This window comes from Salmo trutta, chromosome 35, assembly GCF_901001165.1.
Source record: "Salmo trutta chromosome 35, fSalTru1.1, whole genome shotgun sequence".
NCBI lineage: Eukaryota > Metazoa > Chordata > Actinopteri > Salmoniformes > Salmonidae > Salmo > Salmo trutta.
The window spans coordinates 30,944,769-30,972,342 of NC_042991.1; the positions used below are offsets into that span (position 1 = coordinate 30,944,769).

At 42.3% G+C, this 27,574-nt stretch overlaps 1 protein-coding gene across 2 annotated transcripts in view; it reads right to left on the minus strand.

The window, feature by feature from the left end:
* Window positions 1–2,260: 2,260 nt before the first annotated feature.
* Window positions 2,261–27,574, minus strand: part of lin28b (lin-28 homolog B (C. elegans)) — a 40,599-nt gene continuing 15,285 nt past the window's right edge. The window contains exons 3-5 of one of the 2 annotated variants that reach the window (XR_003871899.1): window positions 21,095–21,285; window positions 3,010–3,601; window positions 2,261–2,288 (exon numbers count right to left, since the gene is read on the minus strand). Coding sequence is in view for 1 of the 2 variants with exons in the window: in XM_029734219.1 (XP_029590079.1) it covers window positions 3,310–3,601; window positions 21,095–21,285 (483 nt within the window). In the remaining variant the exon portion in view is untranslated. Of the gene's footprint in view, window positions 2,289–2,937; window positions 3,602–21,094; window positions 21,286–27,574 lie in introns of those variants that run through there. The other variant, XM_029734219.1, reaches the window with a different exon arrangement.

Below are 27,574 nucleotides of genomic sequence, written 5' to 3' on the forward strand. Positions count from 1 at the left end.
GACTTTATAAACTGTTCAACTAATTAGCCAGCAACCCAACTCTAGATCTAGTCCAATTAAATAATGCAGTTTTTTCTGTTTTGAAACAAACCTATCGGTGGATATTGATTATATGGTTTCTTATCTGAGGCATGTGTAGGATATGAAATATTATTGTTAATAGCAAGTCCAGCTAGAGGTTGGCCCCTAATCTCAAAGATGAAACTTCTCATCCGCCACTGTTGTTTTACGAAAGGGACAGCATCTCTCGTACACACACACACACACACACACAACCCCACTCACACACACACACACACACACACACACACACACACACACACACACACACACACACACACACAACCCCACACACACACACACACACACACACACAACCCCACTCACACACAACCCCACTCACACACACACACACACACAACCCCACTCACACACACAACCCCACACACACACACACACACACACACACAACCCCACTCACACACACACAACCCCCCCCACACACACAACCCCCCCACACACACACTCAACACAACCCCCCCCACACACACACAACCCCACTCACACACACAACCCCACTCACACACACATACACAACCCCCCCCCCACACACACACACAACCCCACTCACACACACAACCCCCCCCCACACACACACACAACCCCACACACACACAACCCCACACACACACACAACCCCCCCCCCACACACACACACACAACCCCCCCCCCACACACACACACACACACACACACAACCCCCCCCCACACACACAACCCCCCCCACACACACACACAACCCCCCCCCACACACACAACCCCACTCAACACAACCCCCCACACACACACACAACCCCACACACACACACAACCCCACTCACACACACACACACACACAACCCCACTCACACACACACACACACACACACACAACCCCACTCACACACACAACCCCACTCACACACACACACACAACCCCACTCACACACACAACCCCACTCACACACACAACCCCACACACAACCCCACTCGCACACACACACAACCCCACTGCCACTCACACAACCCCACCGCCACTCACACAACCCCACCACCACTCACTCACACACACACACAACCCCACTCACTCACACACACAACCCCACCGCCACTCACACAACCCCACACACACACAACCCCACTCACACACACACAACCCCACTCACACACACACAACCCCACTCACACACACACAACCCCACTCACACACACACAACCCCACTCACACACACACAACCCCACTCACACACACACAACCCCACTCACACACACACACAACCCCACTCACACACTCACACAACCCCACTCACACACAACCACACACACACAACCCCACACACACACAACCCCACTCACACACACACACACACAACCCCACTCACACACACACACACACACACACAACCCCACTCACACACACACACACACAACCCCACTCACACACACACACAACCCCACTCACACACACACACACACACACACACAACCCCACTCACACACACACACACACAACCCCACTCACACACACACACAACCCCACTCACACACACACACACAACCCCACTCACACACACACACACACAACCCCACTCACACACACACACAACCCCACACACACACACACACAACCCCACACACACACACACACACACACACACACACACACACACACACACACACACACACACACACACACACACAAGCATGTATGCACACATGCCTGGATTCAATGCTATGTACTCTGCAGTCAATTGTCAGTACCACTGAACTCGAAAGTGTCATCTTCTGTGGATTAGGAGTGACAGTTAGGCTACTGGTTGGGATGACGTTCACTCTGGTATCCATGGTAATCTCCTCTACACTGATTGGATAGGCCACATTAAAGAATCATTTTGCTTCTGATTGGTTGAGGTTCCATTGTTTTGATACAGGGCCTATCAGTGTTTCCCAATCCTGATCCCACACTCTTAGAAAAAAAACAGTTCTGCAGCTGTCCCCATAGGAGAACCCTTCTTGGTGCCAGGTAGAACCCTTCTTGGTGCCAGGTAGAACCCTTCTTGGTTCCAGGTAGAACCCTTCTTGGTGCCAGGTAGAACCATTCTTGGTGCCAGGTAGAACCCTTCTTGGTGCCAGGTAGAACCCTTCTTGGTGCCAGGTAGAACCCTTCTTGGTGCCAGGTAGAACCCTTCTTGGTTCCAGGTAGAACCCTTCTTGGTGCCAGGTAGAACCCTTCTTGGTGCCAGGTAGAACTATAATCAAACACTTGGTGGTGAGTTGATTAGTTGAATCTAGTGTGTAGATGCTAAGGATAAAACTAAAATAAACAGGATTAAGAAGCACTGGCCTACATCAAGGCCTTATTTAAAATCCTTAATGCTTAAAATTAACTCTGCTGGATCGCCACATCATGACCTTTGGAACGGTCATATAATATAAATATGAACCAGGTGGACCAAAATCTAAGAGAAGCGAGTCCTATTCAGAAATTGCCACAGAAAGAGTTATGGATGACATCATCTAACCCAGAGAGTCATCTAACCCAGAGTCAGAGAATCATCTAACCCAGAGAGTCATCTAACCCAGAGAGTCATCTAACCCAGAGTCAGAGAATCATCTAACCCAGAGAGTCATCTAACCCAGAGAGTCATCTAACCCAGAGAGTCATCTAACCCAGAGAGTCATCTAACCCAGAGAGTCATCTAACCCAGAGAGTCATCTAACCCAGAGAGTCATCTAACCCAGAGTCAGAGAGTCATCTAACCCAGAGAGTCATCTAACCCAGAGAGTCATCTAACCCAGAGAGTCATCTAACCCAGAGAGTCAGCTAACCCAGAGAGTCAGCTAACCCAGAGTCATCAAACCCAGAGAGTCATCTAACACAGTCATCTAACCCAGAGAGTCATCTAACGCAGAGAGTCATCTAATCCAGAGAGTCATCTAACCCAGAGAGTCATCAGATTCACCACCAACCTTGTTTCTCTTTAAGACCATATCATCTCTTGAGCTGCACTGATAGAGACCAGTCACACACAAAGAGACAGTCATTCACATGAATCCGTATCCCCAGCAATGGTTGTCATAGCTGCCACTGGAAGACAGCCAGTCAGTCACACACATTCACATACATCCGTACCCCTGATGATCGTTGCCATAGCTGCGCTGGTCCCGCCAAAAATAGACCTATTATTTCCACAAGTGCGAGGTAGATATATGGGTGGGAGTTAAGAGGGGTTCCTTAGGTGAGGGGAGTCAGGAGGTACAGCTCTCCCCCTATTTCCTCCCCCTCTGGGGGCCAACGCGATGTGACTGGGGTAGCTCCTCTGGGGAGGGCGAGGGGCCCTCAAGGGGGGACGAGCCCGACCGCTGCTCCTCGTCGGCGGGGTACAGGTGGGCCGAGGTAGAGGGGTGCAGTGGGTCCTGAAAGCCTGTGGGGGGCGCCAGCACCTTGTGGGGACACTGGGCCACCATGTGCCTGATGCTCTGGCAGTAGTGGCATTTCTTTGGCTGGGGGGGCAGGCCACACTCCTTGGCATGGTGGTCCAGACCTCCACAGTTATAACAGCTGGACAGAGGACAGTAGGAGTGGAATGGAGATAAAAGGATGAGAGAAGGAGGGAGAGAAGGAGGAACAGGTAAAGGACATAAAACGTAGTCACCCAATTTGCTACTAGTATGAAAACAACATTCAATGACTCAAATAAGAATGAATTAATATTTGGATACCGCTTTAATAGGAGTCAACAGGTATAATGTATTACGATGGAGCTATAATACACAGCAAGTCTTGTCATTAGTTTTTATCTGTTATTATCGTCAAAGTAATCTTGACTAAACATCAGATGAAAATGTATTACATAGAGAGACGTGACATATTACAAGCCTAATTATTATTTATGTATTTATTTTACCTTTATTTAACTAGGCAAGTCAGTTAAGAACAACCTTTCGGTTACTAGTCCAACGCTCTAACCACTAGGCTACCTGCAGCCCCACAAGACATTATAGACATTAGACATTATAAAGCCTCATACAATCTTATAAGATGTAAAAATGCATTATACCAGTCAGCTTTATGTAAAGTGTTCCCCAAAAGAATAAAAGCAATTTCCTGACATCAACCCAGTGCTATGGGCTGAGCAGCAGTGTAAAGTACTTAAGTAACAATACTTCAAAGTACTACTTCATTTTTGGGGTATCTGTATTTTACGGCTTATCTTTTGACTACTTGTACTTCACTACATTCCTAAAGGAAATAATGTACTTTTTAATCCATACATTTTCCCTGACACCCAAAAGTACATTTTGAATGCTTAGCAGGACAGGAAATTGGGTCCAATTCATGCACTTCTCAAGAGAACATCCCTGGTCATCCCTACTGTCTCTGATCTGGCAGACTCACTAAACAGAGAACATACCTGGTCATCCCTAATGTCTCTGATCTGGCAGACTCACTAAACAGAGAACATCCCTGGTCATCCCTACTGTCTCTGATCTGGCAGACTCACTAAACAGAGAACATTCCTGGTCATCCCTACTGTCTCTGATCTGGCAGACTCACTAAACAGAGAACATCCCTGGTCATCCCTACTGTCTCTGATCTGGCAGACTCACTAAACAGAGAACATCCCTGGTCATCCCTACTGTCTCTGATCTGGAGGACTCACTAAACAGAGAACATCCCTGGTCATCCCTACTGTCTCTGATCTGGCAGACTCACTAAACACAAATGCTTTGTTTGTAAATGATGTCTGAGACTCCCCCTGGCTATCCGTACATTTTAAAAACAAGAAAATTGTGTCGTCTGGTTTGCTTCATAAGGAATTTGAAATGATTTATACTTTTATTTTTGAGACTTAAATATATTTCAAAACAAATACTTTTAGACTTTCACTCAAGTAGTATTTTACTGGGTGACTTTCACTTGAATCATTTTCTATTAAGGTACCTTTACTTTTACGTAAGTATGACAATTGGGTACTTTTTCCACCACCGGTACTGAGGTGGAGATTATTGGGGCCTTATCCAGGATTACCTTTGATTTCTGTACAAGTGCTCTTTCCTCCACTAGATGGCAGCATAACAAAGGCCATAAATCCTTTTGAAAAGCCAGAAACTATTGTCACTACTATCAGTTTCATCTATATTTATACATATATATATATATATATATATATATATATATATATATATACACACAGTATCAGTCAAGTTTGGACACACCGACTCATTCAAGGGTTTTTCTTTATTTTTTTATTATTTTAGACATTGTGGAATAACAGTGAAGACATCAAAAATATGAAATAGCACATATGGAATCATGTAAACAAAAAAAGGTTAAATCAAATTATATATTTTTAAACAAATCATTTTATATTTTATGGTCTTCAAAGTAGCCACCCTTTGCCGAGATGACAGCTTTTCACACTCTTGGCATTCTCTCGAACAGCTTCATGAGGAAAGCTTTTCCCACATATGTTGGCTGCTTTTCCTTCACTCTGCAGTCCAACTCATCCCAAACCATCTCAATTGGGTTGAGGTCAGGTGATTGTGGAGGCCTGGTCATCTGATGCAGACCGTATGTATGGTGTCGTGTGGGCGAGTGGTTTGCTGAAGTCAACGTTGTGAACAGAGTGGCCCCATGGTGGAGGTGGGGTTATGTTATGGGCATGCTTAAACTTCGGACAACAAACACAATTGTATTTTATTGATGGAAATTTGAATGCATAGAGATACCATGATAAGACCCTGAGGCCCATTGTCGTGCCATTCATCCGCCGCCATCACCTCATGTTTCAGCATGATAATGCACAGACCCATGTCGCAAGGATCTGTACACAATTCCTGGAAGCTGAAAATGTCCCAGTTCTTCCATGGCCTGCATACTCAGACATGTCACCTATTTAGCATGCTTGGGATGCTCTGGATCGACGTGTATAACAGCGTGTTCCAGTTCCCGCCAATATCCAGCAACTTTGCACAGCCATTAAAGAGGAGTGGGACAACATTCCAAAGGCCACAATCAACAGCCTGATCAACTCTATGCGAAGGAGATGTGTTGTGCTGCATGAGGCAAATTGTGGTCACAGCAGATACTGACTGGTTTTCTGATCCACACCCCTACCTTTTTTTTAAGGTATCTGTGACCAACCGATGCATATCTGTATTCCCAATCATGTGAAATCCATAGATTAGGGCCTAGGATTTATTTCAATTGACTGATTTCCTTCTCTTAACTGTAACTCAGTAAAATCTTTGACATTTTTGCATGTTCCCATTTATATTTTTGTTCTATATACATATGGACACACACACAGTACAGTCAAATTGACACCTACTCATTCCAGGGTTTCTCTTTATTTTTTTACTATTTTCTACATTGTAGAATAATAGTGAAGACATCAAAACTATGAAATGACACATATGGAATCATGTAGTAACCAAAAAAGTGTTAAACAAATCAAAATATATTTGAGATTGTTCAAAGTAGCCACCCTTTACCCTGATTTGCACATTCTTGGCATTCTCTCAACCAGCTTCATTGGGGATAGTTTAACCAAAATATGCCACAAGACCTAGAATTGCTTTATATGTAACCCACAAAAAAGGTTGACTGTTATAAGCCAACTTATTTTAAGAAAAACTCCCAAAATTCCCAGGCATACAGTGGGGGGAAAGTATTTGATCCCCTGCTGATTTTGTACATTTGCCCACTCACAAAGAATGATCAGTCTATAATTTTAATGGTAGGTTTATTTGAACAGTGCGAGACAGAATAACAAAAGAATCCAGAAAAACGCATGTCAAAAATGTTATAAAATGATTTGCATTTTACTGAGGGAAATAAGTATTTGACCCCTCTGCAAAACATGACTTAGTACTTGGTGACAAAACCCTTGTTGGCAATCACAGAGGTCAGACGTTTCTTGTAGTTGGCCACCAGGTTTGCACACATCTCAGGAGGGATTTTGTCCCACTCCTCTTTGCAGATCTTCTCCAAGTCATTAAGGTTTCGAGGCTGACGTTTGGCAACTCAAACCTTCAGCTCCCTCCACAGATTTTCTATGGGATTAAGGTCTGGAGACTGGCTAGGCCACTCCAGGACCTTAATGTGCTTCTTCTTGAGCCACTCCTTTGTTGCCTTGGCCGTGTGTTTTGGGTCATTGTCATGCTGGAATACCCATCCACGACCCATTTTCAATGCCCTGGCTGAGGGAAGGATGTTCTCACCCAAGATTTGACGGTACATGGCCCCGTCCATCGTCCCTTTGATGCGGTGAAGTTGTCCTGTCCCCTTAGCAGAAAAACACCCCCAAAGCATAATGTTTCCACCTCCATATTTGACGGTGGAGATGGTGTTCTTGGGGTCATAGGCAGCATTCCTCCTACTCCAAACACGGCGAGTTGAGTTGATTCCAAAGAGCTCCATTTTGGTCTCATCTGACCACAACACTTTCACCAGTTGTCCTCTAAATCATTCAGATGTTCATTGGCAAACTTCAGACGGGCATGTATATGTATTCTTTAGCAGGGGGACCTTGCGGGTGCTGCAGGATTTCAGTCCTTCACGGCGTAATGTGTTACCAATTGTTTTCCTGGTGACTATGGTCCCAGCCGCCTTGAGATCATTGAAAAGATCCTCCCGTGTAGCTCTGGGCTGATTCCTCACTGTTCTCATGATCATTGCAACCCCACGAGGTGAGATCCTGCATGGAGCCCCAGGCCAAGGGAGATTGACAGTTCTTTTGTGTTTCTTCCATTTGCGAATAATTGCACCAACTGTTGTCACCTTTTCACCAAGCTGCTTGGCGATGGTCTTGTAGCCCATTCCAGCCTTGTGTAGGTCTACAATCTTGTCCCTGACATCCTTGGAGAGCTCTTTGGTCTTGCCCATGGTGGAGAGTTTGGAATCTGATTGATTGATTGATTGCTTCTGTGGACAGGTGTCTTTTATACAGGTAACAAACTGAGATTAGGATCACTCCCTTTAAGAGTGTGCTCCTAATCTCAGCTCGTTACCTGTATAAAAGACACTGGGAGACAGAAATCTTTCTGATTGAGAGGGGGTCAAATACTTATTTCCCTCATTAAAATGCAAATCAATTTATAACATTTTTGACATGCGTTTTTCTGGATTTTTTAGTTGTTATTCTGTCTCTCACTGTTCAAATAAACCTACCATTAAAATTATAGACTGATCATTTCTTTGTCAGTGGGCAAACGTACAAAATCAGCAGGGGATCAAATTATTTTTTCCCCTCACTGTATGTATGTGTGTATATATATTTATTAGTACCAAAAGTTTTGAAGTTGGATCAAAGACAATTCTCAATACAATCCTCATATAGGGAGCTTTCTCAAAGTTGCATGGAACACAGTTGGTGCATTGTATTGAAAGACATTATGGCTAGGGAAAACAACAGTTGGCATTCTATTGCATTGATCCTCAGACACAATCGATGGTGAGCATTAGAAACTAGCCTTGGTGCATTTCGTTGAGTCTTTAAGATCCCTTGTTAAAGACCAACAAATCACTAAATAACAAATAAAGAGCACAGCAGCAGAAATGTTTTAAAAGAATGCTGCACTTAACGACGGATGTTGAGATGAACCGTTGAGAGCTCTCTCTCTCTCATTAAAAACATAATGTGCCGATCAAGGCTCAAGTACATTTCAATTCCAAATGAACTGCCTGAGAAAACTGAATAGAAAAGGGCAATGCAATAACAAAACAAAAAAATTGTGTGATACAAACTCCATAACCAATTCAATAACCAAACAGGCTTAAACAGGAATTGACCTCGGTTCAGACATCTTGTTTAGTTAAGCAATAAGATCTCATTATCTCAATATTCCTATTATGTGCTCTTACCGAGCTATGAAATGGTTTAGACACACTTCACTGGGACCTTGTGGGTTACTAAGGCGCTTGTGGTGGTTACCACGGTAATACTTGGCCTATGGCAGCATCCAAAATAGCCCCCGATTCCCTATTCAGTGCACTACTTTTGATCAGGGCCCATATGAATCTGGTCAAATGTAGTGCACTTCTGTATATAGGGAATAGGTTGCCATTTGGGACTTGACCTAAATATAGCCTAGACCGCCTCATTTGTCCTTGCCTCCTCAGAGAAGTGTGGACACACCATCCGCAATATTCCTCCCTGGGATTGGTGCAATGACAAAACATTTGTTGGGCATCAAATGACTTATTCTCCTTTTATACCGTTATGAATTCATGGTGACAGCAAATGTGTCAGTGTAAATTTAACAATGACAGTAAACACTGTTTCAGTGTTAAATTAACTCTGAGTGTTGAGAATAAACTCTTTATATTTTAATGAATATGCCTTATGCCAAGATAAATTGGTGATGGTAAAATTATTGTACCATTTATTATTGGGATTAGGGTTGCAAAAACGTTCCACAAATTCCTAGGTTTTCCAGAAGTCCCGGTTAAAAAGATTCCCCTAACGTAAAAACAGTTAGCAGACGTTTTCAACCCTAATTTGGATGGAGCAAAACAAGCAACAGTTATTGCTCAGAAGGTAAAGTTACCGAATCCCAATTCTCCTTAGTGAGTACCAGAAAGTAACCATAGCAACCACATAACTTGTGACAGATATGAGCTGAAACAGGACAATATAAATCCTATGTGACCAACTCAACTGCTGAGAGGTCATTTATACCTATTTTCAACTTTGGTTTACTGTTTCACTTAAAATGGATTGAGTGGTGAAATATTCCTTTTGTTTGAGTCAACGTTAAACTGCAAATCTTTCTTTATTTTGTAATTTAGCTTATCCAGAGCAATTAGGGTTAAGTGCCTTGCTCAAGGGCACATCCACAGGTTTATCACCTAGTCAGCTAGGTGATTCATTCATTTAACCTTTATTTAACTAGGCAAGTCAGTTAAGAACAAATTGTTATTTACAAACCAGCAACCTTCCGGTTACTAGCCCAACTCTCTTATTAAACGCTAGGCTACCTGCCACCCTAATATAGCACTTCTCAGCATATCCTAAACCCCTAACATTATACTGATGTATAATGAGTTAGGGTTAGGGTTGTCTAACAGTTTGGCATCTAATAATATCAACTGGCAACTTTAGTGAAAGAACTAAGAACTGTATGTCACTTCTCTCAATGTTTGTACTTGTGCACTCCTTCCCCGTGCATTTTAAAGCATTTGATTGGTGAAAGTACGGGCTAAACAGAGTTTCCGGTAACATTTTATTTGGATAGTCCATCTGTAGATGCTATAAAGACCATCTATTTATGAACCTACATAAATAAAATAAGAGTGCATAATTTAGCTACAGAGGATCAATAGCTTCTATAAAATACCTGTGGATTACGTTTTATCACAGGCTCTTAAGAGTCAGGAAGGCCACAATTTGGGCAGCATGCGAGCCAAATTTACAACAGCTTGTTGCGCTGAATGATTGATAGAATGATTTTGGAACCTCTAACCCTGGCACTTTGACTGTTAAACTCATGAGTACAGTAGCAATGGCTGCCAATCCTAACTGGAATGGGAACTGCCTTCTATGGATTATATTTCTCTAGTTGGTTGCGGATGTCAGTTTGTTTTTCACAAATTTCAAAATACAATTGTGAGAAAAATGTAGGCCTACCGTTTGGAAAGCAAACAGCTCTGCTGAAAAGGGAGCACAAATCTGTCTATAGATGGCTGCAGAATTGAAGGTCCCAAAGAACACAGTGGCCTCAATCACTCTTAAACGGAAGAAGTTTGGAACCACTAAGACTCTTCCTAGAGCTGGCCGCCCGGCCAAACTGACCAATTGGGGGAGAAGGGCCTTGGTCAGGGAGGTGACCAAGATCCCGATGGTCACTGACAGAGCCCCAGAGTTCCTCTGTGGAGATGGTTGTCCTTCTGGAAGGTTCTCCCATCTCTGCAGCACTCCACCAATCAGGCCTTAATGGTAGAGTGGCCAGACGGAAGCCACTCCTCAGTAAAAAGGCACATGACAGCCCACTTGGAGTTTGCCAAAAGGCACCTAAAGGACTCTCAGACCATGAGAAACAAGATTCTCTGGTCTGACGAAACCAAGATTGAACTCCAGGAAACCTGGCACTACCCTTACGGTGAAGCATGGTGGTGACAGCATCATGCTGTGGGAATGTTTTTCCAGAGGCAGGGACTCGGAGACTAGTCCGGATCAAGGGAAAGATGAACGGAGGAAAGACCAGAGAGATCCTTGATGAAAGCCTGTCAGGACCTCAGACTGGGGCGAAGGTTCAGCTTCCAACAAGACAACGACCCTAAGCACACAGCCAAGACAAGTCTTTGAATGTCCTTGAGTGGCCCAGCCAGAGCCCGGACTTGAACCCGATCGAACATCTCGGTAGAGACCTAAAAATAGCTGTGCAGCGACGCTCCCCATCCAACCTCAGAGAGCTTGAGAAGATCTGCAGAGAAGAATGGGAGAAATTCTCCAAATACAGGTGTGCCAAGCTTGTAGCGTCATCCCCAAGAAGACTTGAGGCAGTAATCACTGCCAAAAGGGGCTTCAACAAAGTACTAAGTAAAGGGTGTGAATACTTATGTAAATGTGATAGACATTTTTGCAAATGTAAATAAAAACCTGTTTTTGCTTTCTCATTATGGGGTATGACACTACACAAATGCGATTGTACAGTATCAGTCAAAAGTTTGGACACCTCATTCCAGCGGTTTTCTTTATTTTCACCATTTTCTACATTGTAGAATAATAGTGAAGACATCAAACTATGAAATAACACATATGGAATCATGTAGTAACCCAAAAAAGTGTTAAACAAATCTAAATATATTTGAGGTTCTTCAAAGTAACCACCATTTGCCTTGACAACTTCGCATATATTGTTATTTGTTTAAGACCTTTTTAGTTACTACATTATTCCATGTGTTAATTGATAGTTTGTCTTCTATTATTCTACAATGTCAAAAATAGTAAAAATAAAGAAAAACCCTTGAATGACTATGTGTCCAAACTTTTGACTGGTACTGTAGACGCATGCAATGCTTTATTACTAAGCAGGGGCTGCATTAAAGCAGAATTACACGGTTTTCACACAGGAAAAAATATAAAACGCATAAGAAATATCTTGCTCCGTATTGTAAACGCAGCTCGATTATGCTTCTTATTGTCATTTCTGATTGGCGTCAGACTAATTTTCTTCTTCAATTGCATGTCACCACTTGGATGAGAATTCACAAACGGGCATTCTATCAGCAGACAGCGTTCTACTGAGGTGTAGCCTACTTTTCTCTGGCCATTTTCTCGGTGTAGCCTACTTTTCTCTGGCCATTTTCTCGGTGTAGCCTACTTTTCTCTGTTAAATTGCAAGACCAACTTCGAGCAAAACATTAAATGTAAACTCAGCAAAAAAAGAAAACGTCCTCTCACTGTCAACTGTGTTTATGTTCAGCAAACTTAACATGTGTAAATATTAGTATGAACATAAGATTCAACAACTGAGACAAACTGAACATGTTCCACAGACATGTGACTAACAGAAATGGAATAATGTGTCCCTGAACAAAGGGGGGGTCAAAATCAACAGTCAGTATCTGGTGTGGCCACAAGCTGCATTAAGTACTGCAGTGCATCTCCTCATGGACTGCACCAGATTTGCCAGTTCTTGCTGTGGGATGTTACCCCACTCTTTCACCAAGAGGGACCTGCAAGTTCCTGGACATTTCTGGGGGGGAATGGCCCTAGCCCTCACCCTCCGATCCAACAGGTCCCAGACGTGCTCAATGGGATTGAGATCGGGGCTCTTCGCTGGCCATGGCAGAACACTGACATTCCTGTCTTGCAGGAAATCACGCACAGAACGAGCAGTATGGCTGGTGGCATTGTCATGCTGGAGGGTCATGTCAGGATGAGCCTGCAGGTGGGATACCACATGAGGGAGGAGGATGTCTTCCCTGTAACACACAGCGTTGAGATTGCCTGCAATGACAACAAGCTCAGTCCGATGATGCTGTGACACATCGCCCCAGACCATGACAGACCCTCCAACTCCAAATCGATCCCGCTCCAGAGTACAGGCCTCGGTGTAACGCTCTATCCTTCGACGATAAACGCGAATCCGACCATCATCCCTGGTGAGACAAAACTGCGACTCGTCAGTGAAGAGCACTTTTTGCCAGTCCTGTCTGGTCCAGCGACGGTGGGTTTGTGCTCATAGGCAACGTTGTTGCCGGTGATGTCTGGTGAGGACCTGTCTTACAAAAGGCCTACAAGCCCTCAGTCCAGGCTCTCTCAGCCTATTGCGGACAGTCTGAGCACTGATGGAGGGATTGTGCATTCCTGATGTAACTCCGGCAGTTGTTGTTGCCATCCTGTACCTGTCCCGCAGGTGTGATGTTCAGATGTACCGATCCTGTGCAGGTGTTGTGACACATGGTCTGCCACGATCAGCTGTCCGTCCTGTCTCCCTGTAGCGCTGTCTTAGGCGTCTCACAGTACGGACATTGCAATTTATTGCCCTGGCCACATCTGCAGTCCTCATGCCTCCTTGCAGCATACCTAAGGTACGGTTCATTGAACAAGCATGGGAAACAGTGTTTAAACCCTTTACAATGAAGATCTGTGAAGTTATTTGGATTTTTATGAATTATCTTTGAAAGACAGGGTCCTGAAAAAGGGACGTTTCTTTTTTTGCTGAGTTTAGCTGGCTGAATTCTTTCTATGATCAACAGAAATATGATGGCCATGCATAATTTTTTCCTTAAATACCTTGCTTTTTTGCGGTGCACTTCTGTTGTCATCTGATAAATTAAGCTATTTTCTACCGAACGCATTTCATGTCAAGGAAAACTCTTAGTTACACGCCCCAGGTCACTCTATTGAAGAAAAAAATAAAAAACACTTGACTTTAATATAAAACACAAGTGAAATGGTTTAAAAAAAACGCAGATTTCTGGATGGTCTGCGTTTTGAAAATGCAGATTTCTGAACTCTATATACCCGCCTCCACCCAACTCAAAACATCTTCCCATGGCTGTCAGTAACATTTCAAATAACTAACTAACCCAAAACGTAACCCTTTTCTTTTCCTAAGCCTTACTCTAAACCTACACCCAACCGTAACCTTATCAAGCAGTTGCTTGTCAACAGATGATCATACTATCAACGGACTATCTGGAGTATCCAAATAAAGTGTGATGAGTTTCCATCATATTTCTTTTGACAGTCCTTTCCTTTTAAATCCATGAAGGGAAGTGAACAAGTGCACACTTTAAGAGAAAGGACAGAATTGGGACGCAGGACTTATACACTGTATTCAAGTATGGTTATAGTTCTGTCCAGCCCGTGGAAGAATAGGGTAAGGCTTAAACAGCAGAGAACAAGAGGTGTAATCAAACTTAAGTACCTGCTACCAACCAACACAGATTCCAATCCTCAACACAATAAAAATCACTATGGGAGATAACCAACCACTAAGTAGCCCCCCTTCCAAATCACCATGGAGATAACCAACCACAAAGCAGCCCCAATTATCCTAAATACTAGAGGATGACCGATTTATTTTTCAACGCCAATACTGAATGTTGGAGGACCGATTAAATCACCCGATTTTTTTTTTTAATTACTTTATTTGTAATAATGACAATTACAACAATACTGAAGGAACACTTTTATTTTAAACTTAATATATCAATAAAATCAATTTAGCCTCAAATAAATAATGAAACAAGTTCAATTTGGTTTAAATAATGCAAAAACAAAGTGTTGGAGAAGAAAGTAAAAGTGCAATATGTGCCATGAAAAAAGCTAACGTTTAAGTTCCTTGCTCAGAACATGAGAACATATGAAAGCTGGTGGTTCCTTTTATCATGAGTCCTCAATATTCCCAGGTAAGACGTTTTAGGTTATTGTAGGAATTATAGGACTATTTCTCTCTATACCATTTGTATTTCATATACCTTTGACTATTGGATGTTCTTATAGGCACTTCGGTATTGCCAGTGTAACAGTATAGCTTCCGTCCCTCTCCTTGCCCCAACCTGGGCTCGAACCAGGAACACATCGACAACAGCCACCCTCGAAGCAGCGTTACCCATGCAGAGCAAGGGGAACAACTACTCCAAGTCTCAGAGCGAGTGACGTTTGAAATGCTATTAGCGCGCACCCCGCAAACTAGCTAGCCACTTCACATCGGTTACACCAGCCTAATCTTGGGAGTTGATAGGCTTGAAGTCATAAACAGCGCAATGCTTGAAGCATTGCGAAGAGCTGCTGGCAAACACACGAAAGTGCTGTTTGAATGAATGCTTCCGAGTCTGCTGCTAACTACCACAACTCAGTCAGACTGCTCTATCAAATAGAGTTAATTATAACATAATAACACACAGAAATACGAGCCTTAGATCATTAATATGGTCGAATCCGGAAACTATCATTTCGAAACTATCACGTTTATTCTTTCAGTGAAATACGGAACCGTTCTGTATTTTATCTAATGGGTGGCATTCCTAAGTCTAAATATTCCTGTTACATTGCCCAACCTTCAATGTTGTCATAATTACGTAAAATTCTGGCAAATTAGTTTGCAGCGAGCCAGGGGGCCAAACTGTTGCATATACCCGACTCCGCGTGCAATGAACGCAAGAGAAGTGACAATTTCCCTAGTTTAATATTGCCTGCTAACATGAATTTCTTTTAACTAAATACGCAGGTTTAAAAATATATACTTCTGTGTATTGATTTTAAGAAAGGCATTGATGTTTATGGTTAGGTACATTCGTGCAACGATTGTGCTTTTTTCGCAAATGCGATTTTGTTAAATCATCCCCCGTTTGGCGACGTTGGCTGTCTTTGTTAGGAAGAAATAGTCTTCACACAGTTTGCAACGAGCCAGGCGGCCCAAACTGCTGCATATACCCTGACTCTGTTGCACAGAACGCAAGAGAAGTGACACAATTTCCCTAGTTAAAAGAAATTCATGTTAGCAGGCAATATTAACTAAATATGCAGGTTTAAAAAGATATACTTGTGTATTGATTTTAAGAAAGGCGTTGATGTTTATGGTTAGGTACATTGGTGCAACAACAGTGCTTTTTTCGCGAATGCGCTTGTTAAACCACCCGTTTGGCGAAGTAGGCTATGATTCAATGATAAATTAACAGGCACCGCATCGATTATATGCAACGCAGGACACGCTAGATAAACTAGTAATATCATCAGCCATGTGTAGTTAACTAGTGATTTATGTTAAGATTGATAGTTTTTTATAAGATACGTTTAATGCTAGCTAGCACCTTATCTTGGCTCCTTGCTGCACTCCCTTAACAGGTGGTCAGCCTGCCACGCAGTCTCCTCGTGGAGTGCAATGTAATCGGCCATGATTGGTGTCCAAAAACGCAGATTACCAATTGTTATGAAAACTTGAAATCGGCCCTAATTAATAAGCCATTCCGATTAATCGCTCGACCTCTACTAAATACACTGAATTATTCACTGGTGTAAAACATCCAAGGAACCCTTTCGGCAGGTAATTTTCTTACTAAAGAGGAAACCTTAATTATTTTCACACCTGATTAAGAATGGGATTGGATAGCCAGAAAGCTATATCAATCACACAATGATTTGGTCTATGCAGATATACATTGCCTTCAGAAAGTATTCGTACTCCTTGACTTTTTCCACATTTTGTTGTGTTACAGCCTGAATGTAAAAGGTATTACATTTAGGTTTTGTGTCACTGGCCTCCACACAATACCCCATAATGTTAGTGAAATTATGTTTTTAGATTTTTTTACAAATTAATTCAGAATGAAAAGCTGAAATTTGAGTCAGTAAGTATTCAATCCCTTTGATATGGCAAGCCTAAAGAAGAAAAAAACAGACATTAAAGAGTCTTGGTGGTTCCAAACTTCTTCCATTTTATACATAATAAAACTTGCTCCAGAGCGCTCAGGACCTCAGACTGGGGCGAACGTTCACATTGAATATCCCTTTGAGCATGGTGAAGTTATGAACTACATTTTGGATGGTGTATCAATACACCCACTCACTACAAAGATACAGGTGTCATTCCTAACTCAGTTGCCGGAGAGGAAGGAAACTGCTCAGGGATTTCATCATGAGTTTAATGGTTTTGATATGAGAGCTGAGGATGGATCAACAACATTGTAGTTACTCTACAATACTAACCTAAATGACAGTGTGAAAAGAAGGAAGCCTGTACAGAATAAATGTTTTCCAAAACATACATCCTTTTTGCAATAAAGTAAAACTGCAAAAAACGTGGCAAAGAAATTGACTTCATGTCCTGAATACAAAGTTCTATGTTTGAGGCAAATCCAACACCACACATCACTAAGTACCACTCTTTATAATTTCAAGCATGGTGGTGGCTGCATCATGTTATGGGTATGCTTGTCCTTGGCAAGGAATAGGGAGTTCTTTAGGATAAAAAGAAACGGAATAGAGCTAAGCACAGGCAAAATCTTAGAGGAAAACCTGGTTCAGCCTGCTTTCCAGACACTTGGAGACAATGAAGGGCCACTCCCAAGTGGTAAGGGTAAGTAACAACATATGCCATGCTGATCCTCAACACAGGGGTCCCTCAGGGGTGTGTGCTCAGTCCCCTCCTGTACTCCCTGTTCACCCATGACTGCATGGCCAAGCACGACTCCAACACCATCATCAAGTTTTCCGATTACACAACAGTGGTAGGCCTGATCACCAACAATGATGAGACAGCCTATAGGGAGGTCAGAGACCTGGCCGTGTGGTGCCAGGACAACAGCCTCTCCCTCAACATGATCAAGACAAAGGAGATGATTGTGGACTACAGAAAAAGGAGGACCGAGCACACCCCCATTCTCATCGATGGGGCTGTAGTGGAGCAGGTTGAGAGCTTCAAGTTCCTTGGTGTCCATATCACCTACAAACTATCATGGTCCAAACACACCAAGACAATTGTGAAGAGGCCACGACAACGCATATTCTCCCTCAGGACACTGAAAAGATTTGGCATGGGTCCTCAGAGCCTCAAAAAGTTCTACAGCTGCACCGTCGAGAGCATCCTGACGGGTTGCATCACCACCTGGTATGGCAACTGCACGGCCTCCGACCGCAAGGCACTACAGAAGGTGAATCAGTGAATCACTGGGGGAATCACTGGGGCCAAGCGTCCTGCCATCCAGGACCTCTATACCAGGCAGTGTCAGAGGAAGGCCCAAACTAATTGCCAAAGGCCCCAGCCACCCTAGTCATAGACTGTTCTCTCTGCTACCGCACGGCAAGCGGTACCGGAGCGCCAAGTCTTGGTCCAAAAGGCTTCTTAACAACTTCTACCCCCAAGCCATAAGACTACTGAACAGCTTATCAAATGGCTACCCGGACTATTTGCCTTGTCCCCAACACACCCCCAATTTTTATGCTGCTGCTACTCTGTTTATTATCCATGCATAGTCACTTTACCTCTACCTACATATTACCTCGACTAACCGGTGACCCTGCACATTGACTCTGTACCATATACAGCCTCGCTACTGTTACTTTATTGTTGCTCCTTAATTATTACATTTTTTACATTTGTTCATTTTAGCAAATACCTGAACACTTTCTTTCTTAACTGCATTATTGGTTAAGGGCTTGTAAGTAAGCATTTCCCTGTAAGGTCTACTACACCTGTTGTATTCAGTGCATGTGACAAAAACATTTTTTTTATTAGATTAGATTTTTGGGGGGGGGCGGTACTTTCCACCCCTTGGCTCCCCAATTATGTGATATCCAATTGGTAGTTACAGTCTTGTCCGTATGGGAGTTGCAGCGATGGGACTCGGGAGAGGTGATGGTCCGGAGCCATGCGTCCTCTGAAACACGACCCCGCCAAGCCGCACTGCTTCTTGACACACTGCTCGCTTAACCCAGAAGCCAGCTGCACCAATGTGTTGGAGGAAACACTGTACAGCTGACGACCGAAGTCAGTGTGCATGCACATGGCCGCCACAAGGAGTCGCAAGAGCATGATGGGACAAGGACATCCTAGCAAGCCAAACCCTTCCCTAACCCGGACGATGCTGGGCCAATTGCGCCTCATGGGTCTCCTGGTCGCGGCCGGCTGCGACACAGCCCGGGATCGAACCTGGATCTGTATTGACTAGTTACAGTTTTAACTTAAAAATCAGCTTGAAAATCTAAGGCAAGACTTGAAAATGGCTGTTTAGCAATGAACAAACAACTTGACAGAGTTTGAAGAATTTTTTTAAATAATAAATGTGCAAATATTGTACAATCCAGGTGTGCAAAGCTCAAGCTTTCAGCTGTAATCACTGCCAAAGGTGATTCTAACGTGTTGATTTAGGTGTGTGAATACTTATTGTATGTAAATTAGATCTGTATTTAATTTTCAATACATTTGCAAAAATGTCTAAAAACATGTTTTCCATGTCATTATAGGGTATTGTGTGTAGATGAGTGAGAGAAAAAAAATCTGTGTTATCCATTTTGAATTCAGGTTGTAACAACAAAATTTGGAATAAGTCAAGGGGTATGAATATTTTCTGAAGGCACTGTCCATCTTACATCCATTGTAGGGAAAGAATTACATAAGCCTTGAGATCGCAAACGTTAAAGGCACATAGCTCAATTAAAAAAAAAAAAGGAATAATCTGGGATATTTCCTTGTTCAATGGTCCTTTGATGACAGCCTGCCCTATATTCATAGATTCTTGAAGAATAACTTGAGTTGCGTGTATGAATTTGAGAGTAGTTAGGTTACATTTCTCCAGCCCCCATCCCTCAGCTTACTGCTTGTGGATACACAAACTCCAGATTTTGGCTTTAATGTACACAGTAACTATGTGAAGCAGCCTCCCACGATGGCAGCCACATATAGCTCCATCCCAGTCCGTCTCTGTGTTCGCTGCAGCACCAGGTGCTCTGACACACGGAGAGGAGGAGGAACTGCATGTTTTCTCAGTAGAAGACGAACAGAGAGGTAGAGCATAGATACAGCAAGCATCAAACTATTTCAGCGAGTTCCATATAAGCCTTGGGGACTAAACAAGACGTTAAATGTTGATGTCGGGAAAGAGTTCACATTTAACGTTCACTACTCCTGAAAGTCTTGTAATAGTCCAGCTCAACACCACAGACAGTATTCAGATATAGTCATAATGCCTGCTGTAAAATGCATTGAGATTCACACAAACCTACCCAGGCACAATTTTAAGATTGTGGAAGGTGATAAATTGACTTTGAATAGCGGGAAAAGTGCCCTATTCAATGAATGACTCAAGCCGAATAACCATGGCAATCGCCGTGTACTTAGATCTGTGTTAAATCTACAATCCAGGCCCCCTGATAACTATCCAACTGATGAAGGCAGAAACATACAGATTTGTAAGGCTAATACTAAAATGACCTTCCATATTAATACCCATCAACAACAAAACATTTTTTTTTTTTTAAAGCGGTAGTTTTTTCGTCAGTAAAATTTGAGCGTAAATCAACAGATTACTTTTTAAATGTTAACTAATCAGCTAAGCCTTTTTAATTCTTTGTTGTTCACGTTACTTTAAATGTTGGTTTCCATAAGCAGTAGTGATGGGGGGGGGTCAATACAGTTACATCTGTATCGTGACTTGCACACAGCACTGACACACAAAAACACACGCCACCAGGGATCTTTTCACAGTCCACAGGTCCAGAATAAATTCAAGGAAAAGTACAGTAGTATACAAAGCCATGATTGAATGGAACTCCCTTCCATCTTATACAGCACAAGTGAACAGCAAACCTGGTTTCAAAAACCAAACAAAGCAACACAGCTAGTTGGCTGTACCTATATCCTATAGAACCGTGAGAATCTCAATACATATCATATCAGCACCTAAGTATCGTGATATCGTATCGTGATATCGTATCGTGATATCGTATCGTGATATCGTATCGTGATGTCCCTGGTCTTTCCCAAAGTAACAGCCATTTCGCCCATGTCGTTTTAAAGTCCTGTGCAGCAAAGCTCCATCCACATTGTACTTTCTGTCAATCAGAGCCTTCTCAGCATGCTTTGCTCTTGTACTCACCGGTCTCCCTTTGGTTTGCGGTTCTTCTGGGGTGGGACCTTCCCTTTGGGTCTCCTTTCACTGCCCGCACACGGTCCCCCGCCCGGCCCCGTCACCCATAGGGACTCCAGGCCCTTGGAGGACTTCTTAAAGGTGAACTCCACCTGCTCGCCCTCCTTCAGGCTGCGGAAGCCCTCCATCACCAGTTTACTCTGTGGAGAAAAAAAAATCAACACACCAGCCCTTTAAGAAATGCTGCCATAGAATTTGAATTATACGACCAGACCATCCTTTAAAAGATACTGAATTATTACCATGTAATTACAATTTCATCCAGACCACCCCTTTTTAGAAACACTGCACTGTTAATTAATGATTTTTGGACTAGCATTTATAGCAAACCTTTAGAATGTCGACTATTTAATTCAAGTCATTGTCAATGTTATTGCTTATCAAATGACAAAAAATGTAATTCAATCGAAAAATTGGTAGCTTAGGTGCATCCCTTGCTCATCCCTCCCATTTTAGTTCCCACTTAGACAGTTTTCTTCTGACAGGGAGGGGGAATAGGGTTTCGCACCCAATGCTGTCACTTCCCTCTACACAAGTAATGTCTGTCTTTATCAGTTCCATCTAAATGATTCATCTGGTTACTACGGAAACACAAGGCTACATATAAATCAATGATTTATGATTTGACAACAACATAATATGACTGATATCGTGTATCTTTTACGGATCGCACCAGACGCATAACCGAATTTAGCAGAGGGGAACAAACACACACACCATCAAAATGTATACATGCTGTTGAAGGAGTGTCAGAGCAAGCCAACAGTATGCAGGCCTATGAAGAGCTATCAAACAAGCATGTTGCCAGGAGAGAGAGAGGGGCTGAATGATAGTATAAACAGAGTAGTTGGGAAGAATGGCTACTATTTGGGTTACCTTTACTAAGTCATTTACAACAGTGCAAATGTTGCTTGTGTTTATCTATGGTAAACAAGTTCAAAAGATAAAACTAAGACAAAATAGGACTATAAACCATTAAAGTTCATGCATATAAAACTCTTTGGTAACACTTTATTTGTATGGCCTGGAGTTTCCATCTGTAGAACCTCTACAGATCGTCAAACTATCCATCTGTTGATAAGCAACTGCTTGTTAAGGTTAGGGTTAGTATTTGAATAAGGGTTAAGGTTAGTATTTGAATAAGGGTTAAGGTTAGTATTTGAATAAGGGTTAAGGTTAGTATTTGAATAAGTGTTAAGGTTAGTATTTGAATAAGGGTTAAGGTTAGGGTTAGTATTTGAATAAGGGTTAAGGTTAGTATTTGAATAAGGGTTAGGGTTAGTATTTGAATAAGTGTTAAGGTTAGGGTTAGTATTTGAATAAGGGTTAAGGTTAGTATTTGAATAAGGGTTAAGGTTAAGGTTAGTATTTGAATAAGGGTTAAGATTAGTATTTCAATAAGGGTTAAGGTTAGGGTTCGAATAAGGGTTAAGGTTAAGGTTAGTATTTGAATAAGGGTTAAGGTTAGTATTTGAATAAGGGTTAAGGTTAGTATTTGAATAAGGGTTAGGGTTAGTATTTGAATAAGGGTTAAGGTTAGTATTTGAATAAGGGTTAAGGTTAGGGTTAGTATTTGAATAAGGGTTAAGGTTAGTATTTGAATAAGGGTTAAGGTTAGTATTTGAATAAGGGTTAGGGTTAGTATTTGAATAAGGGTTAAGGTTAGTATTTGAATAAGGGTTAAGGTTAGGGTTAGTATTTGAATAAGGGTTAAGGTTAGTATTTGAATAAGGGTTAAGGTTAGTATTTGAATAAGGGTTAGGGTTAGTATTTGAATAAGGGTTAAGGTTAGTATTTGAATAAGGGTTAAGGTTAGGGTTAGTATTTGAATAAGGGTTAAGGTTAGTATTTGAATAAGGGTTAAGGTTAAGGTTAGTATTTGAATAAGGGTTAAGGTTAGTATTTGAATAAGGGTTAAGGTTAGGGTTAGTATTTCAATAAGGGTTAAGGTTAGGGTTGGTATTTGAATAAGGGTTAAGGTTAGAAGGTAGTCCATCTGTAGGTGCCCTACTGACAATCCAAACAAAGTAGTAACAATCATTTCATGTTTCATGAAAATATAATAAATCTGGTCCAATGTATAGATTTATTTTGTATTAATCTTTGATATATTATTAGTTAAATATTATCTTTGTAAACCAATAGGAAAGAGAAATAATAGTTGCACTAAAGTTATTACAGCTTATTTCTTCTAAGATGAAACAAAGAATTTCTTTATGAATTAACCCGTTTTTTACATAGATTTATATTTGTATATTTGCTATAATACATTTAATATTTCACACAAAATGTTGCTTAGAATTAAGAACACAATAAAGCTATTATAGAAGCTTGAATATCTTTATAATGGTGTTTTTATCATCTCACATACCCTTTCTAAAAATGGAAATTGTGATGTCTATTGACTAATCAACATGAATTCATTATCTACTAATGATTTTAATGTGAAAATCAGTCATTATTATGCCACTAGTAACAGCTACTAACTGTCCTAGTTTACATTTAGACCCTTATTCTGATGATATATCTAACAATTATTTAAAATCACTACAGTAATCTTACATTTCATTTATTGCTTGAAATAAAGACAGCAATTTCCCTCAACCAATGAAATTGTACAAGTGGGAGGGGCAAAAAGGCAGTCCAAATACCCAAGTAAATGATATAATTCAAATCTCTAAACCACTCAATTATTTTAATATATTTTATTATTTCTAATTCAGTGACTTTTCTAAATATATTCACATTAAAAAATATATCTAAAATACCAGTTTGCATCATTTCTAGCACTAATTGTTTTCAGATAACATAGAAACAAATCCTTCTGTTATACAGACACATCTTGGGATAACCCATTGAAATCAATACATGTAAAACTCTATGGTTAATTGAAATACTTAGAACAACTGCATCTCTAAAATTACAATGTCACATTTTACTTAAAGTACTGTAAACTACAAAATATATCTAATCCTACCAATTCAAAGTGATCAAAATCAGCACAGTAGTTCAATCAGAGATTTCACTATACATATAATTTTGCCATTTTGGTGAGGACAAATCTTTGTGCTTCTTGACAATAAAGACGTGAACCTCATCACTAAAAGACATCACCACTACTAACCGAATTACTAAAAGCACAACAAACTCTTTCTAAAGAATATCGGTGGGAAAATGCCATAACTATGAAGGACAGGGGAATCTACACATTCATCATTTAAATAACTTGTGGTTTCATGAAGGGTGAAAAAGACTCCTCAATCATACATGATTTCACACAATGTATTCATGCGTTCATTTATCCCTTCACTCATTCATTCCGTCTCCTGCTAGTAAGCAGTAGGTGATTAGCTCAGCTCACTCCAGCTAGCTGAAAGTAGGAGACCGTTCTGGATGTTCTGGATATGCTGTGAGGAAAAGGAAAGGATTAGGGAAAGAATGAGAGACAGCAAGATTCTACATCTCTATTACATTCACCACAAAACAAGGGATGAGGGGAAAGAAAAGGACAGAGAATGGAAGAAAAGGGTGATGTCATGGTGAACTGAATTAATATGCATACAAGTTGCGAATGACAACCAAGTTGGGTATTATATGTCTGTTTCAGCTGTAGTGGGTCACTTCAGGGGATTATACATTTTTGTACAAACCACAACAGCATTAAAACAAACTAAAACCACAACTTCAAATAGCTAATAAATTATTTCAATCCCAGCGACTTTATGATGGATATATTATTATAAATTCTAAAATATTACGGGCATTTTAAAATATCTTGTAACTAAAAATAAAAATTGAGCAGAACTGCTTCTCTTTCTTTCAAGGCATAATCATGACTTGTCATTGATCCTCTGGCTCAGCCAATCAATGAGAGCCTTCCTCGTCCGCTCCAGTCATCATTTTATGAAAGCAGCATGTGTTTCCGGGTCAAAGTTCAGTGGTCCCCGCATCCCCGCCCCCTGAGCCTTCATAACACTGGTCCAGTGATTGTCAGTTAGGAAACCACACAAGTCCTTTTGTCCACTAGAAATATGTAAACTCACATTTCCTAGATACTTTAATGAATATCTAGTATCTAGGAAATGATAGTAAAGATATACAATTGGCTTTTTATATAACCACAGTATCTCGTGTGTAAAATAATGTGTCAGTAATTACAAAGTGCCGTAGGACTTTATTCAAGCTACTCGACTATGAACTAAATCAGATGAATGAAATTGAGTTATTCCCTAATAAAATACATTCCGGACAAAGGAATGCATATTATGCCAGATGTGCGTTTGTGTGTCTGTGTGTGTGCTTGCATGTACGTACATATATGTGTGTGTGTGTGTGTGTGTGTGTGTGTGTGTCAACCTGAAGAATCAGAACCTGCAACCCGAGTGCCCTCCTCTCAGGTGACCTGGCGGGTGTCCTCTCAGGTGACCTGGCGGGTGTCCTGCCTGGTTTCAGTTTACACACAGAGGTCAAGAGAGGGCATGGTCAGAGGAGAGAAAGAGAGAGAACAAAATGGAAGAGTGGCCTGGAGCAGGGTGGGGGTGTGCTGCGCGAGTGGGAGGAGGGGAGGCGAGAGAGAAATGCCTCCAGCACATTCTGTTCAGCTCCAATGGAGGAGCAACTCCTGATCAGGCCTGGGAGGGACCAGGAGGGACCAGCAACAAAACCTCCATTTGATCAGGCCTGGGAAGGACCAGGAGGGACCAGCAACAAAACCTCCATTTGATCAGGCCTGGGAGGGACCAGGAGGGACCAGCAACAAAACCTCCATTTGATCAGGCCTGGGAGGGACCAGGAGGGACCAGCAACAAAACCTCCATTTGATCAGGCCTGGGAAGGACCAGGAGGGACCAGCAACAAAACCTCCATTTGATCAGGCCTGGGAGGGACCAGGAGGGACCAGCAACAAAACCTCCATTTGATCAGGCCTGGGAGGGACCAGGAGGGACCAGCAACAAAACCTCCATTTGATCAGGCCTGGGAGGGACCAGGAGGGACCAGCAACAAAACCTCCATTTGATCAGGCCTGGGAGGGACCAGGAGGGACCAGCAACAAAACCTCCATTTGATCAGGCCTGGGAGGGACCAGGAATGACCAGCAACAAAACCTCCATTTGATCAGGCCTGGGAGGGACCAGGAATGACCAGGAACAAAACCTCCATTTGAACAGGCCTGGGAGGGACCAGGAATGACCAGCAACAAAACCTCCATTTGATCAGGCCTGGGAGGGACCAGGAATGACCAGGAACAAAACCTCCATTTGATCAGCAGCCTTGCAGGTCAGTGCATAACCCCCTCCGCCCCAGAAAGAGGACCCACTGACAGGGAACACACCAACCAACCAACCCCCACACCTCAAACTGCCTACCCATTCTGAGAGTTACCCATGTGCTATGTCCATTTCCACATACAAATAATAAGGATTTGGTCTGAGAGTGTGTGTGTGTTCATCTATTTTTCATCGTTAATTTGCAAGAAACGCTGAGAAGACATTGTCTTTCACAGCAACCTGGGAAGAGAAAATGATTATGTACTTATTATGCTCATAAGACTACCTCCAGAATGTGTGTGTACATGCGTAGCGTGCATGCGAGTGTGTGCAAACTACGAAGGAAGCAAATAATAAACCCAGCGCCCTGGATAAAAATAGCGTCCTAAGCATCGTCATCACCAGTCGCGGTAATCGATGCAGGAAGTGGAACAAGAAAGGAGCTGTGTGAGGGCTAATTATGGGATGGAGCTGCTGGTCGGAGTGAAGTAGCCTATTGGAAGCAGTGTGGGGGGGGGGGGGGGGGACTGTGTCCATGTGCACAACCGTGTGTGTGTGTGTGTGTGTGTGAGACGACCATGTGGTGCGGTGCCATTAAGTATCTTTTTACACACAGGAAATGCTAAGTGGACAAAGCTGGCCCCGATTGTCACAGATGGACGTGACCCAACAGGATGCATATCATTTTTTTTTTAAAAACACACCAAAATACGAAACCTCCCCGCGCTGACATCCCTCGCCCTCATCCACACGTTTTCATTACAGCCACTAACCCCTAACCAAACCCCCCATCAAACATTTAAGAGTGTTCCCATTTCCCCCCTGGCCCAAATTAACAACATGCTAACCGCTAGCGCACACTGATTATGGACCGGACCATATTTGATCAGAGGGCAGGGTTGGGGAAGAGGTAGATCATTCTGCTATGGGTTTATCAGGACGGAAGGAGGGTGGAAATGAACCAAGGTGAGGTGGCTGGCTGGGTGGGAGAAGAGAACCAAGGTGAGGTGGCTGGCTGGCTGGGTGGGAGAAGAGAACCAAGGTGAGGTGGCTGGCTGGCTGGGTGGGAGAAGAGAACCAAGGTGAGGTGGCTGGCTGGGTGGGAGAAGAGAACCAAGGTGAGGTGGCTGGCTGGCTGGGAGAAGAGAACCAAGGTGAGGTG